Source organism: Pongo pygmaeus, chromosome 10 (genome assembly GCF_028885625.2).
Source record: "Pongo pygmaeus isolate AG05252 chromosome 10, NHGRI_mPonPyg2-v2.0_pri, whole genome shotgun sequence".
NCBI classification, from domain to species: domain Eukaryota; kingdom Metazoa; phylum Chordata; class Mammalia; order Primates; family Hominidae; genus Pongo; species Pongo pygmaeus.
The window spans coordinates 100397361-100423038 of NC_072383.2; the positions used below are offsets into that span (position 1 = coordinate 100397361).

The window sequence follows — 25678 nt, forward strand, 5'->3', positions numbered from 1 at the left end:
TTCAACCAGAACCTCTGGGAGTGTGGGTTCCTGAAGATGTGTTGTAAACAAGCACTCTAGGGGACTTGGTTTCTCACTAAAGTTTGAGGACCATTGACAGAGGCATTATCTTAACTGTTAGAGAAAGGGGACAGGTGGAGCAAGGAATAGTATGATTTTTCTTTTCAGTTCCTCAGATGTACCTGAGATGCAGTTGATAGGGTACAACCTTGTCATAAGCCAATTAATGTAATGCATATTAATTACAACTATTGTATAATTAATGTAAAGCTCAGTCTTCTATAAGGTGATCCAAGTATATAGATATCAGATGTGGGGCATTTTCTCTTAGTCCTTCTATAGTCTCCCCCCATGGAACAATCAAGTGTTTGCCAAGGGCCTATCTTGTAACCAGCGCTTTCTGTTCCTCTCTACTGGTACAGTATGAGAAGGGACAGTGATGCTGACCCTACTTAGTGACTTGGCATTTTTGGAATTTGTTCATCCTACTTGGTAGTGGGAAAGTTTCACCGCATCACCATTTGTAGTCCTCCTAAAGTTTTGGAGGTGAGCAAGGGGAAGTAGCAATATGGAGTCAATCAATCCCAGTGTCCTCTTACACCATCCTTGCCAAGAATCCAGACTTGGAAAACAGAGAGATTATTTTATCACAGCAAGTGATAAATACAGCTTTTGCTTCTGAATAAAGCAGAAACTGACATATTCATTTGAAATGGTCTATGTGAGCTCACGCCTGTAATTCTAGCATTTTGGGAGGCTGAAGCAGGACGATCTATTGAGCCCAAGAGTTCAAGACCAGCCTGGGCAATGTAGTGAGATCTCATCTCTACAAAAAGTTAAAAAAAAACAAAGAAAGAAAAAAGAAATTAGCTGGGTGTGGTGATGTGTGCCTGTAGTCCCAGCTACTTGGGAGGATAAAGTGGAAGAATTGCCTGAGCCCAGAAGGTCAAGGCTGCAGTGAGCCATGACTGTGCCGCTGCACTCCCACCCAGGTGACAGAGCAAGTCCCTGTCTCCAAAAAAGAAAAAAAAAAAGATTTATGATAAGTTATTAGTTTACAGCCTGCTTTTTAAAAATTCAGGAATAGATTATGGCCATCATACTATGTAAATATATACACATCTACTTTATCCTTTCCACACATGCATGATATCTTTCACAAGGATGTATTATCGTTTATTTAGTCAGTTCCCTATTGTCCAACATTTAGGCTATTTCTGGTATTTTGTAATTCTAATGTTGAAGTGAACATCTTTTAAATATATCTTTGCATATTTGTGTGAGTTTTTCTATAAGATAAATTTGCTGAGTTAAAGGGAATACGTATCTAAAATTATGGTAGCTATTTATTTATTCAACATTTACTAAGTACGTACTATGTGATAGGGTTTGTGCTTGTTTATGACTTAGTGTTGAGGTTACAACAGCAAACAAAACAGACATGGCCCCTGCTCTCATGGAGGCTACATTTTATTGCCAAATTATAACAAATGGTATTTGGTTAATTGACTAGCTATTTGGAAAAACATACCTTTACTATCCTCCTCACATCATACACAAAAACCAATTGCAATTTAATAAACATGAAAAGCAAAACTATGCAATAATTAAATTACAGGAGAATATTTTTTAAACCTTGGAATACAGACACAAAACCCAGAAGTAGATTAAAAATTAAAACTTCTAAATGATGAAAGATACAAGATACAATGTTAAAAGACAAATAGCAGAGCAGAAGAAAATTTGCAATATTTATAGCAGATAATAGACTAATGGACATAATGTGTAAAAAGTAACTACAAATTAGAAATCGACAAGCCCAAGAGAAGAATAAAAAGAAAATTGTAAACATGCATTTCTCAGAAGATGAAATGCGAATGACCAGTAGATATACTGAAAGTTGCTAAATCTCACTAATGATCAGGGAAATGCAAATTAACCCAACAGGTTGCATTTTCATTTATTGGACTGACAGAATTAAAAAGGCAAGGGCATACAAAATTGCTCGCAGATTCTGCTGGTGGGAGTCTAAATCGTCAACGGGCTGGAGCAATTTGGAGGTGTTTCTAATTGTGCATGGTTTTTTGACCCAGCAATATTACTTCTAGGAACTGGTCTTTCAGAAACCCAAAGATTTATATACAAGGATATTCATTGAGTATTGTTTGTAGCAGGAAAAACATGGAAACAATGTAGAAATTCATTCTTAGGAGAATGAGGAATAAATATAGTATCTCATACCATAGACCATGATGAGATCCCTGAAAACAATGAAGTAGATCTGTTTGTAATTGCTTGAAAAGATCTCCATGGTAAATTGTTAAATGGAAAAAGCAAGTCACAGAGTAATACATGTACTATAATAGCATTTACATGAAAAGGACAACAGCCAAGGTGTGTGTGTGTGTGTGTGTGTGTGTATGTGTCTGTTCATGCTGGGGAGAGAGTAAGATGGAGTCAGGAGGGACAGGGGTGGGAAAGTGGGGAGACTTGCTGTCGGTACATTTTTAAAAAGTGGTACAAAACTGCTCCTGTTTTCCATCCTAAAGAAATCAAATTATGAACATTCATCAAAGTTCTCTTCTTTTTCAGGTGCAGCCACGATGTATACAAGATATAAAATAGTAGAGAAGCAAAATCAAACCAGCTATTTCAGCACTCCTGTTTTTAACTTGGTGTCTTTAGTGCTTGGATTGGTGGGATGTTTCGGAATGGGCATTGTCGCCAATTTTCAGGTATAACCTGGAGCTTTTTCAGTTATGAGGAGTGGTGGAGTGTATGTGTCTGAAGAGAGCAGCAGAAATGCAAGAGGCACACTTATGCCATTATAGCCATTAAATGCTTGATGAGTTTACGACAAGTGGGTTAGTTTGCTTTTTAGAAACCTTTAACATTTGGAAATCAGGGCCAGGTGTGGTGGCTCACACCTGTAATCCCAGCACTTTGGGAAACCGAGGTGGATCATGAGACCAGGAGTTCAAGACCAGCCTGGCCAACATGGTGAAGCCTCATTTCTACTAAAAATACAAAATTAGCCAGGTGTGGTGGCACATGCCTGTAATCCCAGCTACTCAGGAAGCTGAGGCAGAGAATCGTTTGAACCTGGGAAGTGGAGGTTGCAGTGAGCTGAGATCGTGCCACTGCACTCGACAGAGCGAGACTCTACCTCAAAAAAAAAAAAAAAGAAAAAAAAGAGCATTTGAAAGTGAGTTCTGATACTTGGGAGAAATGGGGTGCACATTTGCATAATTATGAGAGAGTGTGTGATTCAGAGGAGGCCTTGGGCTTTGCATTGCTGCATGTTGTCATTGATGTGGTTTGATGTGTTGGGAGAGCTACTTCAGCTACTGTGATGATTTTGTTAAGAGTATGAAAATATTTGTATGTGTTTACCAGTTCTACCATTTAAACCTCTGGTATTCAAAGAGGAGGCTCTCGGTGACATTTCCTTATATTTTTATGACAGTATGCATTTTGTTTTTCATAACAACAAACATTTATTAAAATTTTCCTGTGACACATTTAAGAAAATATTCCATATTTTAACTCATACAATTATAATAAAAGCCTTGTAAGATAGGCACTATTATTTTCCCCATTTATCAATGGTAAAATGGAGGGCTAGAGAGGTTAATACTTGCCCAAGATCAGATGAATAATGCATGGCAGAGGCGGGCTTTGAATTGAAGTCATCTTCCTAGAGCCTGTGAGAGCTATCGTCAATGCTAACATGAAGATATATCTGTGACAAAAAAAAAAGCAAGTACACGATGCATAGTTCTACCTTCAGGAAGCACACACACAAAACATTTAAAAAGGAAGACCTAGAGTGATATAATTTGTCTAGTACAGTGTGGTTATGGTTTAATGGGGGTTAGTATAGATATGTCACTTTATCCTCTGAATAACCACATCATGAGAGATACAGATGTCAGTTTTTAAACCATTTAAGGGCTGACTTTAAGAAGAAAACTTAGATGATTAAATAATTTCAACTTTTGGTTCCCCTTAAGTCTTCAATGATGTGATTAAATCTTCACAAAAGCCAGAAATAGAATCTTAACTTCCCAAGGAGCAAAGTGTTTGACTTGTCATTGTTCCGATAACTGTATCTTTACAACTTCCTTGTTTGGTATCCTGTAATTCATTTTTGTCATCTCAGGAGCAAACCAACTTGAGCTAACTCAAGACGATTTTGAGATGTGAGGGCAAGAGAGAGTGTGACTGCCTCTTTTTTTTTTTTTTTGGTGGAGACAGAGTCTCACTCTGTCGCCCAGGCTAGAGTGTAGTGGCACGATCTCGGTTCACTGCAACCTCCGCCCTGGGTTCAAGAGATTCTCATGCCTCAGCCTCCCAAGTAGCTGGGATTACAAGCACCCACCACCATGTCCAGCTAATTTTTGTATTTTTAGTAGAGATGGGGTTTCACCATGTTGGCCAGGCTGGACTTGAACTCAAGTGATCTGCCTGCCTTGGCCTCCCAAAGTGCTGGGATTACAGGCGTGAGCCACCGTGCCCAGCCATGGTGATTTTTCTTGAGTTGCAATAAATCACATTTTTGAGAATTTCACAGATAATCTTTTCCCCAAACGGGTGGGTGAGATGGCTACTTTTTGGTGTGTCCTCAGTGACTTCTGTCAATACTTTATTTTCCTTCAGAAAGTTTTCTTTTTGAAATTCTGTCATTTGTGGCAACATGGACGAACCTGGAGAACCTTATGCTAAGTGAAATAAGCCAGTCACAGAGGGACAAATACCGAATGCTGTCACTTATATGTGGAATCTAAGAAAATCAGACTTCTAGAAGGACAGAGTAGAATGGTGTTACAGGAGTGAAGAGGAAGATGAGGAGGGGGGAGTTATTGGTCAAAGGGTACCAAGTTTCAGTGAGACTGAATTAATAATTCTGGAGATCTATTACTGCACAGCATGGTGACTGTAGTTAATAATAGTGTATTGTATATTTCAAAATTGCTAAAACAGTAGATTTTAAACGTTCTCATCACACAGAAAAATGAATAAGTATGTGAGGTGATTGATATGTTAATTACCTTGATTTAATCATTCCATAGTGTAAACATGCATCAAAACATCTACAGCCAGGTGTGGTGGCTCATGCCTGTAATCCCAGCACTTAGGGAAGCCAAGGCAGGAGGAATGCTTTAGCCCAGGAGTTTGAGACTAGTCTGGGCAACATAGGGCAACACAGGGAGACCATGCCTCTGGAAACACATACACACATACACACACACACACACACACACACACACACACACCCCTACAAGCCTCATAAATATGAACAATTATTATTGTTTTTTGAGACAGAGTTTCTCTCTGTTGCCCAGGCTGGAGTGCAGTGGCGCGATCTCGGCTCACTGCAACCTCCGCCTCTCAGGTTCAAGCAATTATCCCTGCTTCAGCCTACCAAGTAGATGGTATTACAGGCACCTGGCACCACGCCCAGCTAATTTTTGTATTTTTTAGTAGAGATGGTGTTTTGCCGTGTTGGCCAGGCATGTCTTGAACTCCTGACCTCAGGTGATCCGCCCACCTCGGCCTCCTGAAGTGCTGAGAGGCGTGAGCCATCGTGCTCAGCCTATAAACAATTATTATTTGTCAATTAAAAATAAAAACTTTTAAAGTTTCCTTTTTAGAAAAGAAACTTTCCAAGGTTTAACCCTGTCAGTATTCACATATTCTTTTTTTTTTGAAGCGCTGAGTGATAGAGCTTTATTTAACCATTATCCCTCTCTCTCTCTCGTTGTTGTTGTTATTACCTTTTAAATTACCAAGAGAGTTTCTAAAAAGCAGTCCAAAAAGAGTGCCAGATTTTAACTTTATCGAAAATTCATGTCTGATCTAAAAATCATTTCCCTGCTTTTTTGATTGATTGGTTGAGAAAGGGTCTCGCTCTGTCACCTAAGCTGGAGTGCAATAGCACAATCATAGCTCACTGTAACCTTGAATGCTTAGACTAAACCTTGAACTCCTCCTGTCTCAGTCTCTTGAGTAGCTGAGACTATGAGTGCATCACCATGCCCAGCTAATTCTTATTTTCACTTTTGTAGAGATGGGATCTTGCTATGTTTCTGAGGCTGTTCTTCAACTCCTGGCCTCATGTGATCCTCCCATCTCCACCTCCCAAAGTGTTTGGATTACAAGCACAAGCCACCGTACCCTGTTGTATTTTATTTTTCATATGTAACGTCCCTGAATCTATATGCCTATGTTAGGAATCTTATTTATTTATTTATTTGTATTTTTATTTTTACCTTTATTTTTTGAGACAGGGTCTTGATCTGTTGCTCAGGCTGGAATGCAGTGGTGCGATCACGGCTCACTGCAATCTCTGCCTTGTGAGTTCAAGCAATCCTCCCACCTCAGCCTCCTGAGTAGCTAAAACTACAGGTTCTGCCATCATGCCCAGCAAATTTTTATAGCTTTTGTAGAGACAGTGTTTCACCACATTGCCCAGGTTGGTCTTGAACTCCTGAGCTCAAGTGATACACCTGCCTTGGCCTCCCAAAGTGATGAGTTTACAGACATAAGCCACTGTGCCCAGTCTTTTATTTATTTTTATTTTATTTTTGGAGAGAAGGTCTCACTCTATTGCCCAGACTAGAGTGCAGTGGTGCTATCATAGCTCACTGCAGCCTTGGTCTCCCAAGCTCAAGTGATTCTCCCACCTCAGCCTCCCAAGTAGCTGGGACTACAGGCACACACCATCATGCCCGTCTGATTTTATTTATTTATTTATTTATTTATTTATTTATTTATTGAAATGGAGTCTCGCTCTGTCACCCAGACTGTAGTTCAGTGGCACAATCTCGGCTCACTGCAGTCTCCATCTCCTGGGGTCCAGTAATTCTCCTGCCTCAGTCTCGCTGGTAGCTGGGATTACAGGCACGCGCCACCACACCTGGCTAATTTTTGTATTTTTAGTAGAGACGCGGTTTCACCACGTTGGCCAGGCTGGTCTCAAAGTCCTAACCTTGTAATCTACCTGCCTCAGCGTCCCAAAGTGCTGGGATTACAGGCGTGAGCCACGGTACCTGGCCCATGCAAGGTATCTTAGGTATACAGAAACTATGTGATGTGTTGCAGAGTCAGTGCAGTCATATTTGAATATAATACCAATCATGTAATGAATTTCTCCCCTTATTTCTAGGTTTGATACTAGGAAATACATTTCCTTAGAAATAGGTTAAAAGGTCTTTTTTTTTTTTTTTTTCTGCACCTCCCTTTCTTATGTGGTGAATGAAAATTTAATATCAGTTCATTTGTGCTCCAGCTTGAGGCTGAACTGTCTGGATGGCAAACATTGTGGTGCTGGGGAAGCCCAGGTGGCTTAGGTCAGAGGGAAGCTGGGGGAAGAGTGTGTTCACCATGAGCTGAGGCCAAGGGGTGGCCTGTGGTCAAAACCAGGCTCTCCTGGACAACACTTTAACTTGCCCTTTGCAAAGCTTGCATTTTCAAGCTTAAGTCGAGACCCAGTGGTTCCATCTAAATGTTCCTCGACTGGAAGGTTGTGCACAGTGCACATTTGAAAGGAGCCGAGGCCGCGTGTGGTGGCTCATGCCTATAATCCCAGCACTTTGGAAGGCTGAGGTGGGTGGATCACCTGAGGTCATAAGTTCGAGACCAGCCTGGCCAACATGGAGAAACCCCCGTCTCTACTGAAAATAGAAAAATTAGCTCAGCGTGGTGGTGCATGCCTGTAATCCCAACTACTCGGGAGGCTGGGGCACGAGAATCGCTTGAACCCGGGAGGTGGAGGTTGCAGTGAGCTGAGATCTCATCACTATACTCCAGCCTGGGCGACAGAGCAAGACTCTGCCTCAAAAAAAAAAAAAAAAAAAAAAAAGAAGAAAGAAAAGAAAAGAAAGGAGCCGAAGGTGAGGTGCATTCTGAGTGTGTAGTGTGTACAGGGTCTGCACCAACTTTCTGCCTAGACTGGCATAGGGGCTGCCTTCTGGTTGAAATGGCTGGTTACAGGATGGCAGGGACAGGGAACTTATTTAGAAGCTGCCTTTGAAAAAAAATTAGCCAGAACTGGGTGTGGTGGCATGTGCCTGTAGTCCCAGCTACTTGCTGGGGTGGGAGGGTCTTTTGAGCCCAGGAATTCAAGGCTGCAGTGAACTGTGATCATGCCACTGCACTCCCACTTAGGCAACAGAGTGAGACCCTGTCTCAAAAAAAAAGAAGAAAAAGAAGAAGCCGCATTTGCATAACAAAAGCAGTGGTTTTTACTTAGATGGTGTGTTCATTTGAGGTGCCTTGGGAGGGATGAGTAGAGATTATCAGGGAGCAGGGAGCCTAAAAACCCCAAACCACCCTTGGCACCATCATGGAATGAGTCACGGACTTTGGTTTTTTTTTTCAATCATATCATACTGAAGTTTATTGATGACATCAAACAAAAATTTCTGTAACGAAAAAGGCAGGGTGTGGTGGCTCACACCTGTAATACCAGCATTTTGGGAGGCCGAGGTGGGAGGATCACAAGGTCAGGAGTTCAAGACCAGCCTGGCCAACATGGCGAAACCCCGTGTCTACTAAAAATACAAAAATTAGTCAGGCGTGGTGGCACGTGCCTGTAATCCCAACTACTTGGGAAGCTGAGACAGGAGAATTGCTTGAACCTGGGCGGCAGAGGTTGCAGTGAGCCGAGTTCGTGTCACTGCACTCCAGCCTGGGCAGCAAGAGTGAAACTCTGTCTCAAAAACAACAACAACAAAAAAAGAAAATTGTTTTGATATGTATCCTATAATCTTCACTGCAAACATGCAAGACTGAGATGATTATGCCCATTTTTAGATACAGAAATGAGGCTTTGCAGTAAGGTCACAGAGCCCTATGGTGGAGTCAGGACTTTTAATCCAGGTATACCAGACTCTGAAGCCCACCATACTGAACCCTCCCACCTCTAAGGCAGACCTCCTTTCCTTGTCCCATGAGCCCAGGTTCGCTGTGGAACAACCAACTTTTTGGCATTAACTTCAGCACCTGGAAGGCTTTTCTTTTGGTAGTCAAACAGCCACATTTTCCAAGAAGTGGTGCATCTGTGATGACCAACGGCTCAAAGCAGCCCAGAGTGAGAGTGCTCGCAGCTCGATGTTGACAAACCCACCCAGAGTAACACACATTTATGACTTTTTCTCCAGGAGTTAGCTGTGCCAGTGGTTCATGACGGGGGTGCTCTTTTGGCCTTTGTCTGTGGTGTCGTGTACACGCTCCTACAGTCCATCATCTCTTACAAATCGTGTCCCCAGTGGAACAGTCTCTCGACATGCCACATACGGATGGTCATCTCTGCCGTTTCTTGCGCAGCTGTCATCCCCAGTATCCTTTTTCACATTTGTGCCTTGTTAAAGGAATAAAACATTCAATGACACTTGTTAAAGAAGGGTAATGAAGACTTTATAGGGACCACTGCAATGGGTTCTGACAGCAGGGCAGAGAGATTGGGCTCAACTCTGAATACAGCATTGGCAAGTGCGAATTTATAGCCAAGGAGTAGGATGAGGTCAGTGAATGGAAAAGTACTAAAAGGAAACCTCAAGGATGAGTGGGAATTCTGGCCAAACCAACCTAACAGGATTCTTGTTGAGTACTGGCCATGTGATCAGACATCACCTGGGAAGGGTGGAGGAGGAGGAACCCAATCAGATATCGAGTGTGATCAGATATCAGGGTTGAGGGGGGGGTCCTTGCTAAACTGACTTAGCCAGGGTTCTTTGCTAAAACTGGATCTTACAAGGAAGTGCACAGATGGACCTAGGAGAAGTTTCAGGAGCTTGACTAAAGTTCAGCCAAGCAAAGGATCTTTGTCACGGTGTCTTAGCAAAGCTTGACACTTCCTTTCCCCACAACCAAAAAAAAAAAAAAAAAAAGAAAAAGCAAAGGATAACAACCAAGTTTCCACGTTTTTCAGAAAAACAATTGGGATAAAAGTGTAGATCAAACCGGGCACGGTGGCTCACACCTGTAATCCCAGCACTTTGGGAGGCTCAGGTGGGTGGATCACCTGAGGTTGAGAGTTCAAGACCAGCCTGACCAACACGGAGAAACCCCGTCTCTACTAAAAATACAAAATTAGCCGGGCATGGTGGCACATGCCTGTAATCCCAGCTACTTGGGAGGCTGAGGCAGGAGAATTGCTTGAACCCGGGAGGTGGAGGTTGCGGTGAGCCGAGATCACACCATTGCACTCCAGCCTGGGCAACAAAAGTGAAACTCCGTCTCAAAAAAAAAAAGTGTAGATCATTAAGAAAATGTCTCAACATTGTCTAGTTAGATCAAAAGTCTCTTTAGGGGGAAGAATGGTATGAAAGAAGGGTGGAAAATGTAGGAACACTTCAGTCTCTGTTTACTTTCCTTCTCACAGGGCCAGTTTCATGAGCCATATGAAAATATTTATTTTTCTTTGTAGTGCTTGGCTAAAGACACCAAATATTGATATTGTACTCAAAGTAATAGCCCCACGAAGTCCCTCAAGGCTAAACTCTCCCCCTCCCTGTACGTAGGTGGCAAGACAGTTTGATTTACTCATCCATGTGAAGAGATTTTTAAAAAGCTCTAAATCACTTATTACTGAGTAAATTAAAATATTTAGCCTTTTCTTTTTATAGTTACTCATTTCATTTTCAAAATGAAATCCATTTTATTTTCTAACTCAGCAATCTGAAAGGAAATGAAAATATAAATTTAGCATGCTTGTAGATTCTGATTTAGAGGAAACGAAAGCTTTTTCTTTCTCTTTTTCTTTTCTTTAATGAAGTATTTAACAAAGAAAAAAAGCCGTTGTCTTAAAGAGTTGCAGAATTCCCCATCTTTCAAAATACCATCTGTAGTCATATCAGAGAAAGCTTCAGGGTCATTAAACAATGATGACTAATGTCAGATTGTAGGAAAATTGTAACTATGTTATCGGCGGCACTTTTGTTAGTCTGGGTTGTTACGGTATGAAGTGGGCAAGATGGAGTGAAAACACATCACTTGCTTCTAAATATTAAGCTTTGTGTTTCTTTTCTAAAGTAGAAACTACAAAATGTGAAGTCTAAGTATGATTTTGGGTTTTTTTTCCATCTTGGGGAAGGACGTTTTTAATTACAAAATCTCCAAGCACAGAGTAGCCAAATCCTAGTACCGAGAAATTTACCAACAAAATATATACCCTTGTTCCTAAGATAGTTGCTTCTCAAATTCCTTGTCTTACTTATGGATTAAAGGAACACTTTCTCTTTGAATATATCTCCTTCAACTTTTTATCTTGTGTTAGTTGTAAAATTCATAATAGTGGTTGTAGTGTTACAATCAAAGTTTCTTGATGCAGGAAATCTTCCCTTGCTTCCAACTTCGGAAACAGATCCCTAGATATCAAAGTCAGAGAGTTTTAGCAAAATAAGCATTTCAGGCCTCAGAGTTTCACTTACTAATAATTCTCATTTCTAGGAAGTTTTTTTTTTTTTTGAGACGGAGTCTCGCTCTGTCACCCAGGCTGGAGTGCAATGGTGCGATCTCCGCTCACTGCAACCTCCGCCTCCCGTGTTCAAGCGATTCTCCTGCCTCAGCCTCCCTAGTAGCTGGGATTACAGGTGCCCACCACCACCCCCGGCTACTTTTCATATTTTTAGTAGAGACGGGGGTTTCACCATGTTGGCCAGGCTGGTGTCAAACTCCTGACCTCAGGTGATCCACCTGCCTCAGCCTCCCAAAGTGCTGGGATTACAGGTGTTAGCCACTGCGCCTGGCCTCTAGGAAGTTCTTATTATAAGTCATGCCAACAGGAAGCAGCCCCACACAGAAGGGGGTTACAACCCTATTTCAGATTAGCTTGAAGGAATTCATCCACATGAAAAGATCTTCTGTCTTAAACGTTAGAGTGGTATTTATATTTCCTTACAAAGAATTGACAGCATCTTTAAATAGGCTGGGTGCGGTGGCTCACGCCTGTAATCCCAGCACTTTGGGAGGCTGAGGCAGGTGGATCACTTGAGGTCAGGAGTTCGAGACCAACCTGGCCAACATGGTGAAACCTCATCTTTACTAAAGATACAAAAATTAGCCAAGCGTGGTGGCATATGCCTTTAGTCCCAGCTACTTGGGAGGCTGAAGCAGGAGAATCGTTTGAACCAGGAGTGGGAGGTTACAGTGAGCCAAGATTGTGCCACTGCACTCCAGCCCAAGTGACAGAGTGAGACTCCGTCTCAAAAAAAAGAATTGAAAGCATCTTTAAAACGCCCTGATTTCTTCTTACTGCAGTATTTCTGGGTAATAGCCTCATTTGACTACCGAAGAAACCGAGGCACCTAGTCAGGCAGACATTAGAATCCTGCTTCTAAACCTTTCCTGATGAATTATCTGTCTTGCACCGGGCTTCTAAAGCTTCTGAAAGCCTTCACAGAAGTCACCAACCGCATAAAGTCCAGGTTCCTCTGCATGAGACCCATGATCTGAGACCTCCTATTTATTTCTTCATGCTTGTTTTTATGGCTTCTCCCTCAGGCTTGGTTGTTTGTTGTCCTCTGTTTTTAATCAATCTCTACTTGGCTGGATTATCCTCCTCCGCTTTGTCTTGCTAGAGCTGTTGTTTCAATATGGTACCCACATGTGGCTTTTGCATACTTGAAATGTGGCTAGTCCAGATTGAGATGTGTCCTAAATGTAAAACATACACCTGATTTCAAGGATTTGATAAGAAAAATAAGTAAAATATCTCAATAATTTTTTATATTATTACACATTGAAATGATAATATCGTCAGCAATATTGTTTGATATATTGAGTCAAATAAGATGTATGTTGTTTATCAATATATAAGATATGTTTTGCATATTATGTATATCTTATATTGACAATATTTTTATGTGTTGGGTTAGATAAGATATATTATTAATATTAAGTTAGGGGTCATGCATGCCTGTAATCCCAGCATTTTGGGAGGCCGAAGTGGGCGGATCATTTGAGGTCAGGAGTTTGAGACCAGCCTGGCCAACATGGTGAAACCCCATCTCTACTAAAAACAGAAAAACTAGCCAGGCATGGTGGTGGGCATCCGTAATCCCAGCTGCTCAGGAGGCTGAGGCGGGAGAATCGCTTGAACCCAGGAGGCGGAGGTTGCAGGTGAGCTGAGATCACACCACTGCACTCCAGCCTGAGTGACAGAGCGAGACTCCATCTCAAATAAATAAATAAATAAATTTGGATATTAGAAAATTAAAAATTACACATATTTCTGTGGGATGGTGCTGCTCTAGAGAGCTCCTTAAACTTCACAACCTACATTAAGTTTCACTTAATGAAGCTTTCTCCCATTCCATTCTGAATTAATAATTTTCCCTTACAGTCATTGCTGTACCCAGTTCTTTTCTCTCTAGTATGGTACGTTCCCTGGGTCTGGTCCAACAAAGTTGTGATATTTCTGAGAGCTGAGACCAAGTTTTCCCTTCTCCCACCCCCAGACCAGAATGGTACCTGGTGCACTGAAGATGGAACTAAGAATAAATAAAGGAAAGAATTAAGAGGCTTTTAAACTATTAGAAACAGATGTGAGGTGATGAAATGATCAGAGAATCTTCTGTGCTCTCTACTTCTTTTATTTTGAGAATCAGAAGTGTTAAACTCTGCACAATTCGCGGGGGGTGGGAGTTAAGAGAGATGGCGCTGACTCTGAATTCAGAGGAGGCTCTAAACTTTGCTTGGCTCAACATTTTTTTTTTTTTTTTTTTTTTTGAGACAGAGTCTCACCCTGTTGCCCAGGCTGGAGTGCAGTGGTGCAAACTCAGCTCACTGCCACCTCCTGGGTTCAAGCGATTCTCCTGCCTCAGCCTCCCAGGTAGCTGGGATTACAGGTGCACGCCACCATGCCCAGCTAATTTTTGTATTTTTAGTAGAGACCGGGTTTCACCATGTTGGTCAGACTAGTCTCGAACTCCTGACCTCAGGGGATTCACCCGCCTCAGCCTCCCAAAGTGTTGGGATTACAGGCATGAGCCACCGCAACCGGCCTAACATTTTGAATTTCTAATATTTTGCAGACTTTTTAGAGCATCTCATTTCTCTCTAGCTTTCTCTTTTGCATTCTAAGTTCAATCAAAATGGTTATCACTGCCTTCGTGCAGAAAGTATTGCCCGTGGAAGATAGGAGCCTCAGCCCTCGGCATTATTAGGCTGGACTGTAGGCATGTGTCAATCATCCCTGAAGTCTGATATGGGGCGAATCTCTTTGATTTGCCAGATCTTTGGGCCAGGAAGGAAGGGCTCACCTTATACCCAATTACCCAACAGAAGTCTGTTTTTTAAAGATAATAGTTTGAGTTTCTGTAGCTTGTTTTTGTATATGAGCCTTGGCACTTTGGAATTTAACATTTTCCTTAAAGCTGTTACCTTGGAAATAGTATTTTAGGCTGGGCATGGTGGCTCACACCTGTAATCCCAGCACTTTGGGAGGCCGAGGTTGGCAGATCACCTGAGGTCAGGAGTTCAAGACCAGCCTGACCAACATGGCGAAACACCGTCTCTACTAAAAATACAAAAAATTAGCTGGGCATGGTGGTGGGTGCCTGTAATCCCAACTATTCAGGAGGCTGAGGCAGGAGAATGCTTGAACCCAGGAGGTGGAGGTTGCAGTGAGCCGAGATTGCACCACTGCACTCCAGCCTGGGTGACAGAGCGAGAGTCCGTCTCAAAAAAAAAAAAAAAAAAAGGAAAGGAAAATAGTATTTTAGGGAAAAAGCATTTTTATTCAGTGGGAAGTACTCAAAAAGAACCATCTTGGACTGCTGGGTCAGTCATTTTGACCAAATTTAAACAGCTAGTTTAAGTGGGAAGATCCAGAAACATGCAGGGTTGTGCAAAATGTAGCGACAAATTTTAATAAATTTTACTATACACACTGGAAAACTATTATGAAGGTATTTCCATATTGTTATTTAACTCTCATCATTGAATTTAAAGTTTGAGTTTATAAGAAGCTAATATAACTGGTTTGATTGTAGAAATGTTGGTATTAACATTTTAATTGATGATAGAAATGTTGGTATTAACATTTTAACAGCGTATAATGATTATATTATTAGGAGAATAATCTAGTCTTAACATTAAAGGAACTGTTGTGTGCTGTAGTTTCCTTAACTGTTTACCTTTTTCAGTGATTGTCTGTGCTTCACTAATTTCCATAACCAAGCTGGAGTGGAATCCAAGAGAAAAGGTAACATTTAAGTTGTTGTGAATGTGGTTGTTGGACGTGGTTATGTGAGCTTGTGGCCAGGCTAGGCCTAGGGAAGATCACTGCCGTTTCTTAGAACAAGTTGCAAAATGTGAAATAAACATGGCATGTAATCAATTTACTGTCCAATCATTTGGCAGTATGTAGTAATTAGCTATCAGGGTAATTCCAAATGCTTCCTGGAATTATTTTCAAAATTTTGAGTTCCTAATTTCTTTCTTTCTTTCTTTCTTCTTCTTTTTTTTTTTTTTTGAGACAGAGTCTTACTATGTTGCCCAGGCTGGAGTGCAGTGGTGCAATCTCAGCTTACTGCAACCTCTGCCTCCCAGGCTCAAGCGATTCTCCTGCCTCAGTGTCCCAAGTAGCTGGGACTACAGGCACCCGCCACCAGGCCCAGCTAATTTTTGGTTTTGTTTTGTTCTTTTCTGAGACAGAGTCTCGCTCTGTTACCCGGGCTGGAGTGAAGTGGCGTGATCTCAGCTCACTGCAATCTTTGCCTCCTGGGTTCAAGTGATTTTTGTGCCTCAGCCTCCCGAATAGCTGGGACCACAGGCCTGCGCCATATGCCTGGCTAATTTTTGTATTTTTAGTAGAGACAGGGTTTTTCCCATGTTGGCCAGGCTGGTTTGGAGCTCCTGGCTTCAAGTGATCCCCCCGCCTCAGCCTCCCAAAGTGCTGGGATTATAGGCATGACCCACTGCACCCGGCCCTCTAATTTCTTTGTTTTCTTTATTTTATTTTTATTTTTTTGAGACAGAGTCTCGTTCTGCCGCCCAGGCTGGAGTGCTGTGGCACAATCTTGGCTCACTGCAAGCTCCGCCTCCCAGATTCACGCCATTCTCCTGCCTCAGCCTCCCGAGTAGCTGGGACTGCAGGCGCCCGCCACCACCCCCAGCTAATTTGTTGTATTTTTAATAGAGACGGGGTTTCACCGTGTTAGCCAGGATGGTCTCGATCTCCTGACCTCGTGATCTGCCTGCCTCAGCTTCCCAAAGTGCTGGGATTACAGGCATCAGCCACCGCACCTAGCCTCTAATTTCATTCTTAAACACTTCAACTATCTATCTTCAGTAAAAGAGGGTAGAGGGACAGTGCGAATGAAGGTATTTGGTGGCGAAAGGGAGCGTGGAATGTTAAGTAGAGAGGATGATACCAGCTCCAGTGTGGTGGATAGTTTATTTCAGGATAGAGTGAGAAATCACTGCAGCCAGGGATAACTGTGCAAGGGTGTAGTGGCTGTAAGAGGCAGGCAGAGAGGCTTGTACTTGACATGGGTGACCAGAGTAAGACTTTGAAGACTTTTTTTTGAGACGGAGTTTCGCCCTTGTTGCCCAGGCTGGAGTGCATTTGCGTGATCTTGGCTCACTGCAGCCTCTGCCTCTCGGGTTCAAGCAATTCTCCTGTCTCAGCCTCCCAAATAGCTGGGATTACAGGCGCACACCACCATGCCCAGCTAGCTTTTGTATTTTTAGTAGAGACGGGATTTCACCGTGTTAGCCAGGATGGTCTTGATCTCTGCACCTCGTGATCTGCCCGCCTTGGCCTCCTAAAGTGCTGGGATTACAGGCGTGAGCCACCACACCCAACCTGCAGACTTTCGAACAGTAAAGCAAATAGAAAGAGTATTATTAGATGAGTGTTAGACAGAAGCAATGCCTGGGATGGCTTGGAGAGCTTGGCATTAGGAGGGCAAGGAGAAGGCAGTTCTACTAGTTCACATTTCAAATAGGGGAAATCTGATGGGTGTTGGCAAATGACTAACATAAGAATGAAGTGGCATGATGAATCAAAGATGACTTCTAAGTTTTTATCTTAGGTGAACCAAAGAATTTATTCCCTTGACCAGAAATAAGGCCCCTAACAGGGATAAATAATTTAGTAGGTGGAAGTGGATGAGTTTGGTTAGAATTGATGACTCTGAGGATATGATGAGATATCAAGGTTAGAAACATGGGCCTAGGCCAGGTGCCGTGGTTCATGCCTGTAATCCCAGCACTTTGGGAGGCTGAGGCAGGAGGATTGCTTGAGTCCAGGAGATCAAGACCAGTCAGGGTAACACAGTAAGACCCTGTCTCTACAAAAATTAGCCAGACGTTGTGGCATGCACCTGTAGTCCCAGCTACTTGGGAAGCTGAGGTGGAAGGATCGCTTGCACCCCGGTGGGCCTAGACTTCTGGTGGGACTGGGAGTCATCCGAGTGTAGGGTAGAGTTGTTAGAGTGTGGGGTAGACCAGGACATATTGGACCAAGCATCAGAACACATGGAACCAAATGTTTGACACTGAGATCAACTCATCCTGTTAGATACCTGTAGTAGTGGTTCATCTAGATGTCTTGTAGGAGAATCAAGGATACCCCAGGAAAGAAGAGACTTAGTGAGAGACAGAGGATTCTTTCCCCCAAGGATCGGGTGGAAGAATACCTCCAGCAAAGGAGAAGTAAAGGGATCATGGACCAGAGAGAAGAACTAGACTTGTGCTGTATGGTAGACCTCATTGATGAGTCCCTACCACATGCAAGACTGTGAAAGATTATAGAGGGCAGGGTGGCCATGGGATAGAGGATCCTGAGGGATTTTATAGTTCAGAGGGGCAAACAGCCAGTTGTCAATGGCTAAATGTAATACTTTGAAGAATAAAAAAATGCTGAACTGGACTTCAGACAACACATTGTGGAAATGCAGAAGCAATAGCAATTAATCCTAACGATGGATTAATCCCAGAGGAGATACGATCCCAGAGACTAAAGGACATTTTTCAAAGGCAAGGGAAATGGCTAACTATGGCATATGCAGCTGAACAGCCTTTAGGAATGAAGTCCCTCAATTTGGGCAATAAGGGAGTCAGTGATGTTTGTCAAAAAGTAATTTCAGTAAAACGCTGAGGTTAGAAGCCAATGGCAAGAAGTTAAATAGTGAGAGGGATGGTTCATTCATTCAGCTGTCAACCAAATGTTTATTGAGTTCTGTTCTGGACTGGAGGTAAGTGGTAAAGGAGGAACACCAGGGTGGCTAGAGGAGACAGGAGGATTTCCCAAGACGGAGAACTCTGGCAGGTAATGGAAGCCTGCCAAGACAAAAGAGAGACAGGAGATGGTGAGGAAGAGAATGATCCAGACAGGAGATCAAAAAGTGCTTCTTGGCTGGGCGTGTTGGCTCAGGCCTGTAATTCCAACACTTTGGGAGGCCAAGGCGGGTGGATCACTTGAGGCCAGAGTTCAAGACTAGCCTGGCCAATATGGCGAAACCCTGTCTGTACAAAAAAAAAAAAAAAAAAAAAAATTAGGTGTGGTGGCACACACCTGTAGTCCCAGCTACTTGGGAGGCTGAGGCAGGAGAATTGCTTGTACCCAGGAGTTGGAGAGTTGGAGGTTGCAGTGAACCGAGATCACACCAATGCCCTCCATCCAGCCTGTGCAAGAAGAGTGAGACTCCATCTCAAAAAAAAAAAAGGGCTTCTTTAAAATCTAACCTTAAAATGGTCAAATTAGTCAATAGGTTAGACCTAGGCAAAAAGCAGTTTTTTTTTTCTTTCTTATATGTGGGGAATTAGCCCCATCATGCGAAGGGGGTTCAGTTCCTCTTTCCATTGGTGAGAACCTCTTTCCGAAAGTGAGACCGCATAGCGGAGCAGCTCAGGTGTACTTTACTTTTCAGCCACTCGGGGGAGACCTTCTACCGCAAACCCGCTGCTGGGAAGGGCTTATCGAAGTATATTCCCAGGCAGTTAAAAATCTGTTATATTCCACTTTCTATCTTAAAAATGTGAAAAGCACATGGTTTTCTATTCACTCCATAAATGACTGTGCCACTCTTGCATTTCCTTCTGTTCCTAATATCAAAGGATGTAAAAAAATTTCCTTTACATTAATTCATTGAATAATCATTTAGGTACTGCCTCAAACTTCTGTGTAGTGATCTACAGCTTTCACAGCACATTTATATGCAGTGACTTACTTGGTAGGGGGAGGTGAGAATTATAATGTCACTATCTCATTTCACATAGCAAGGATATTAGGGCTTTGCCTTCATTCAGGACTCTTGGTTCCATGTACTTTCATTAATATCATGCTTAGGAAATTCCCCCCGAAGTTCTGCCTTTATTTTTAGAAGCCATCTTCCTTGTTCAGGGATGATACAGGATGGGGCAGGTCCCCTGGTGCTGGTACCAGAAGGAGGAAGCCTCTGTTCTCTACCTCCTACTGTAGGCTGGTCAGGTCCTCCTCGATGTGACCTAGCATGAAAACAGTGGGTGGATGTGACCATGACAAGGAGAGTGAAGAGTGACACTCAGAGGGCTTGGTGTGCCTCCACTCGATCTGTCTGGATGAAAACAGGATCAAAGAAAACAACTGTCACCATGGAGCTGCCCTGTGATCCAGCACATTTACTCACCCTCGTAGCCTACAGCAGTTTGGGGCAGAACAGCAGTGGGATCAGCCCTCAAGGGCATGTGCTAAGGGCAGAGCAGCCCATGTAGACAGCTTTGGAGGGCATGGGGGTGTAGGGAGTTAGGGGTAGTTCCTCATTTCAGCAGAGCAGAAAGTGACGTAGGAAATCAGAGGGGGCACACTGACAGTCCCCAGGCCTCATTTGGCATGTGAGCTAACGTCAGAATGCAGACGTGCATATCTGACTCAGAGTTTTATTTATTTTTATTTTATTATTATTATTATTTTTGAGACAGAGTCTTGCTCTGTCACCCAGGTTGGAGTAGAGTGACGCAATCACGGTTCACTGCAACCTCTATCCCCCAGGCTCAAGTGATCCTCCCAGTTCAGCCTCCCAAGTAGCTGGGAATGCAGGCGCAGGCCACCATGCCCAGCTAATTTTTTTTTTGTCTCGTTATGTTGCCCAGGCTGGTCTCAAACTCCTGGGCTCAAGTGATCCTCCTGCCTCAGCCTTCCAAAGTGCTGAGATTACAGGTGTGAGCCACTGCAACAGAGTTTTAAAATTAGCTTCCAGTACTGAAAAATCAGGGGATATCACACACAGACACATACACAGACACACAGACACACAGACACGCACACACACACACACACACACACACGGTATTTTTTTTTTTTTTAAAAACCTCTTTGAAAGCAACACCAGTGTATTATTTTCCCATGGAATTGAGCTGATGAGGCGTGGGCCCCCAAACTTCCCTCTCTTTTCACAACCATCAGTTTTATTTATTATTGTTAATTTTCTGGCCTCCATAGGCAACTGAGTTTGGAACATCTGATTGAAGCCATTCTCCTTGGCTTCCATTCTCTCATTCTTGCCTCCAAGAAGATATACAGTTAACATGTGGATGTCCATTATTAGCATTTTCTTTGTAGCTGTATTTACCTTAGGATGTTAAGCAGAACTATTTCCTGAATGATCATTTCTATATAAACAGGGAAACACGAAACCTAGGGGACTAGTTGGCCAAGTTCATCTAGATGTGTACACACTTTCTTTGGAACAACTGTGAGAGCACTTGTTAAGTATGCCCTTACACTTAGGGATTCTCAGCAGAGCGAGACCAAGTCATGCCTTGTATGGAAATTTCTTTCTTCTGTTGAGTCCAAATTTGCTTCCCAGTCTCAGCCATTTTGTAGTCCTGAGTCTACCTTTTGAAGTGACAAACTGAATCTTAAAACGAGAGTTTGTGCGAGCCAGAAAGAACTTTGGAATACCTGCCTTCGCATTCTCAGTGGGCAGGTGCCCTGACACTTAGTAACGTGGTTGTGCTTACCGTATATCCTCAAAGTTGTGACTTATGCTCACTGGACAGCTTTTTCCTTTGGTTGAACCTCCTCATTGTATTTCAGTATGTACATTAAAGTGAGTTTTTTTTAGGCTAAATTCTGTTTCTTTATTATTGCATTAGGATTATGTATATCACGTAGTGAGTGCGATCTGTGAATGGACAGTGGCCTTTGGTTTTATTTTCTACTTCCTAACTTTCATCCAAGATTTCCAGGTAGGTGTTTATCAATTCAAATGTTTTAAATTGCTGACAATTAGGATTAGTAAAAATTTGCAGAAGACATTTTGCATTTTTAAAAAGAGCACCTACTTTTTATCCTTAATGTGTTTGACAAAAATATGTAAGGTTTGTGCAACTTCATGTGTTAGCTTATTCCCAGTGGGAGGCATCTTTAATAGCTCTCCCACCAATGAGATTTTCATATGTCCTCTGCTGTTTGATGTTAATAGTCATGTATCCTGGTTGTTTTCTTTTAGGAGGTCTCACTTACTAGTTCCAAGTAATACAAAGTAAATATAGCTTTTTAAAAAATAAAAGTATGCTGGGTGCAGTGGTTCACATCTGTAATCCCACACTTTGGGAGGCCAAGGCGGGCAGATCACCTGAGGTCAGGAGTTCGAGACCAGCCTGACCAACATGGAGAAACCCCGTCTCTACTAAAAATACAAAATTAGCTGGGGGTGGTGGCACATGCCTGTATTCCTAGCTACTCGGGAGGCTGAGGCAGGAGAATCGCTTGAACCTGGGAGGCGGAGGTTGCAGTGAGCTGAGATCATGCCATTGCACTCCAGCCTGGGCAACAAGAGCGAGACTCTGTCTCAAAATAAATAAATAAATGAATAAATAAAAAATAAAAGTGTGTTGTTCAAAAAACATTCCCAAAGCAGATAGAAGATGGGACTATATCTGATTTGTCCACAGGAAAAATCTTACATTTTGAAACAAGTGAATTATTAGCTCAAAGGATACAGAAAGCCAAGAAAATTCTTTAGGACCTGACTCACGCATAGCACAAACCATAGTGAGATCATTCCTTAGGTGGTGCAGAGCTGTTGGAAATGTCATTGTCGATGTTGGGATTGTTTAACTTCTTTTAAACCTTTCTCTTTCATTTTTAAAAATAGAGTGTCACCCTAAGGATATCCACAGAAATCAATGGTGATATTTGAAGAAAGAACAATTCGATCTCACTCAGTGAATGTCGCAGGCCATTTCTAAAAGTGCTACAGAGGACAGACAGGGTTTTGAGGCCACCCTGATTATTGGGATGCATCTGCAGCACATCCAGGACTTGAATTTCGTTACAAGTTCCTAATAGTTGTACTATTTCTAAAGATGTGTTTCCTAGAGAATGTACAGCCTTATGACACTGTAGTGATGTTTTTATAATTTTCTAAGTAGACTTTTTTTGTATTAACAAATTCATATACAGAAAAAATAAGGTGTTACAAAAAATGGAGAGCTCTTATTTTTGTACAGATTCTGTCGTTTATTTTTATTTGTGTGCGATTTATGGAAATACACTAAATGAGTAATTTAGGTTCAGTACATTTATTACAAAGTGAAATCAGGGGATATTCATTTGTAAATTTTATTCTTAGTGAATGAACTGTATAATTTTTTTATCATGAGAGCATTTATAAAATTCAATTTATAAAGATCATATACCCAAATCATAAAGATTTAGTTGATACACTAACACTAAGATACTCTGATTTTTAGCCGAACTAAGCAAAGTGCTTCTACTGAGAGGCCTTTATACCACCATGTACAGTAACTCTAAGTGAATACGGAAGACCTTGGTTTTGAAATTCTGCCACCTTGTTTCTCCCTGCTCATGAGGCCGCACCTTTTGTTCTTGCTGCTAATTGCCCATTCGTAGTGGGTGTAATTCCAGGTGGAATGGTTTCAGCAAGTCAGGTGAAAATCATCCTTTATTGTTGCTGGCACAACTTGATATATAGTCTGACTCAAAACTGAAGCTCACATCTCAAATTCACTTCATGCCAGTAAATGTGGCAAAGAGAAGAAAGGCCCAAGAGCTAGACAAGAAGAATGGAGAAGGGGGCAGCCAAGAAGAACTTCTGGGTTCAGGGTGCTGTTTATTTGCTCCTCCTCTTCATGCCTGTGACTGGATGTCCCACAACACTATAGGAAATATGAGTCAAGCCCTTTGTGTTAAGCAAGAACTACAGACTCCATCTTTTCACCCAAATCATGAATGACCAATAAAAAGCAAGTTATTCCAGAGGAAGAAACAGCCCTTGAAATGTTAAGGCTTAGGCTTGAAAGGTGAAGAGCAGGAATTCTCTCTTTCAAAGACCCTAGAGCATAAACCCATGTGTGGCCAAGTGGGATCAGCCCTCAAGGGCACATGCCAAGGGCAGAGCAGCCCATGTAGACAGCTTCAGAGGGCATGGGGGTGTATGGAGTTAGGGGTAGCTCCTCATTATTTGTTGGGTGAGTAAAGGGGTGAGGCTCAGTGGCAGGTACCTCTGCAATGACAAGCTGCCTCCCCTCTACGTGTTTAGCATATGTTATTAGAACACGTCCCACACCCCTACCACTGCCATTTGGGCCCTTTAATAAGGCCAAGTAGAGAAATCTGACAATAAAAGGCAAATGTAAGCATGCTTTCTTTAAGATGCATCATAAATGGTTTTCTTTAAGTGAATCGAAGAGTTTGACAGAAAAACACCTTTGTAAGAAAACATTAAGAATGCTGGCTGGCTGTGGTGGCTCACACCTGTAATCCCAGCACTTTAGGAGGCCTAGGCAGGAGGATCGCTTGAGCCTGGGACTTTGAGACCAGACTGGGGAACATGGCAAAATCCCATCTCTACAACAAAAATACAAAAATTAGCTGGGTGTGGTGGCATGTGCCTGTAGTCCTAGTTACTTGGGAGGCTGAGGTGGAAGAATCACCTGAGCCCAGGAGGTGGAGGCTGCAGTGAGCCATGCCAATGCACTCCAGTCTGGGCAACAGAGTGAGACCCTGTCTCAAAAATAAGTAAATAAATAAATGAATAAAAAGAATGCTAATCATTTCTGGGTTCACTGTGACTCGTTGTAATGCTGGGGATCCCCCTTGTATCACTGGAACTGAAAGACAGTGACGAAAGCTATGTCAAGCATTCATTATTCTGAAGAGGAGGAGAAATGCCACATACCTTTCCCATGGGACCTGTGGTGGAATGAATCCATAGTTCTGCCTCACTTCGAGCAGACTTTTGTTCTCAGCACTCCTCACGATGGATTTTCATGCTTCATTTTCACATCTCTTCACAATTAGATTGGGAGCTCCTTGAGGGCAGAGTATGTGCCTTTATCTTTGTAATGCCACAATGAACACGGTGCCTCCTGGTACACTCTAGGTGCTTAAGAAATACTCACTGAATGCATGAATGAATGAATGAACAAATGAAGGAATGTTTGTAGTAAGGATGTTTGTAGTGCTATAATATAGAATGAGATTTACTCTGCTTTACCAGTTAGTTTCATAATAAACACATAGTCTGTATCGCCTGGTAATGTTGACTGTTTTTCTTTGTGTACTATAAATATTTCAGTTGTTTCGGCATCACCATTCTATGACAACTATCTTCAACCTGGACAGTTACCACAGAAAATTGTTACATGGGCTAGACCAAATGGTACACCTGTCTTGGCAAACTGAGAAGGCCAAAAAATCACTCCAGACAACCATATTCAGCAGATTCCATGCGACCTCTAAACCCGGTCTTATTCACATTTTGGTATTATTTCTAATTTCCATGAACTTGCATTTCCTTGTACCTCATGGCTGAAATAGTTAAATGAAATGAAATATTTATTTTAAAATTTGTTTTTCTTTTCTTTTTTTTTTTTTTTTTTTTGCTTTTTTTGAGATGGAGTCTCGTTCTGTTGCCCAGGCTGGAGTACAGTGGCGCGATCTCGGCTCACTGCAACCTCCGCCTCCTGGGTTCAAGCAATTCTCCTGCCTCAGCCTCCCGAGTAGCTGGGACTACAGGCGCCCACCACCACGCCCAGCTAATTTTTTGTATTTTAGTGGAGACGGGGTTTCACTGTGTTAGCCAGGATGGTCTCAATCTCCTGACCTCGTGATCTGCCCGCCTCGGCCTCCCACTGTGCCCGGCCCAGTAATTTGTTTTTCTGTTAAATTATAAAATGTCACTTGGCTACTACTATGAAGTAGATTTATCTGGGAGATGATTCCAGATCCATTTGGACGTATAAAGGTATGATTACGATTTAAACCTTATGCTTTCTTAATTCATGTAGTTTTCCACGTGGGCACGATTGGTTAATCTTCGTAGATTCTCAAACGTTAGCATCAGAAGTTTATGTCAGTCAAGATTCAGAGATGAACACATCAGAAATCCAACAAGAAGGAGAAAAAGGAATCAGAAATCCAACAAGAAGGGGAAAAGGGAATCTATATTGCCTCAAGTAACTGAGACACTTAGGAGTGGAACTGGCTTTATGGGGGCTGGATCTAAATGTGCCATTAGGACTCCATCTTCTCTTTCCTCTTCTCAGTTGGCTTCATTCTCAGGCAGGCTTTCCCCTGGTGGAAGTGAGTGGGCATCTAGAACCCCCAGACTCCCAACCTATCCACAAAAAGACGTGGAAAGAAAGGACTTCACAACAGTTCCAACCACAAGCCCATGAATTGTCTCCCATTGGCTGACTTGGATCACATGCCATT

General features: G+C 42.4%; 1 protein-coding gene across 3 annotated transcripts in view; it reads left to right on the top strand.

Moving 5' to 3' along the window:
* Nucleotides 1-24501, top strand: part of DRAM1 (DNA damage regulated autophagy modulator 1) — a 47944-nt gene extending 23443 nt beyond the window's left edge. For 2 of the 3 annotated variants that reach the window (XM_054443976.2, XM_063646640.1), the window contains exons 3-7: nt 2593-2735; nt 9165-9342; nt 15153-15211; nt 21091-21183; nt 22095-24501. In XM_054443976.2, the coding sequence (XP_054299951.1) occupies nt 2593-2735; nt 9165-9342; nt 15153-15211; nt 21091-21183; nt 22095-22139 (518 nt within the window). In that variant the 3' untranslated portion in view covers nt 22140-24501. The remainder of the gene's footprint in view (nt 1-2592; nt 2736-9164; nt 9343-15152; nt 15212-21090; nt 21184-22094) is intronic. The other variant, XM_054443977.2, reaches the window with a different exon arrangement.
* Nucleotides 24502-25678: the final 1177 nt, after the last annotated feature.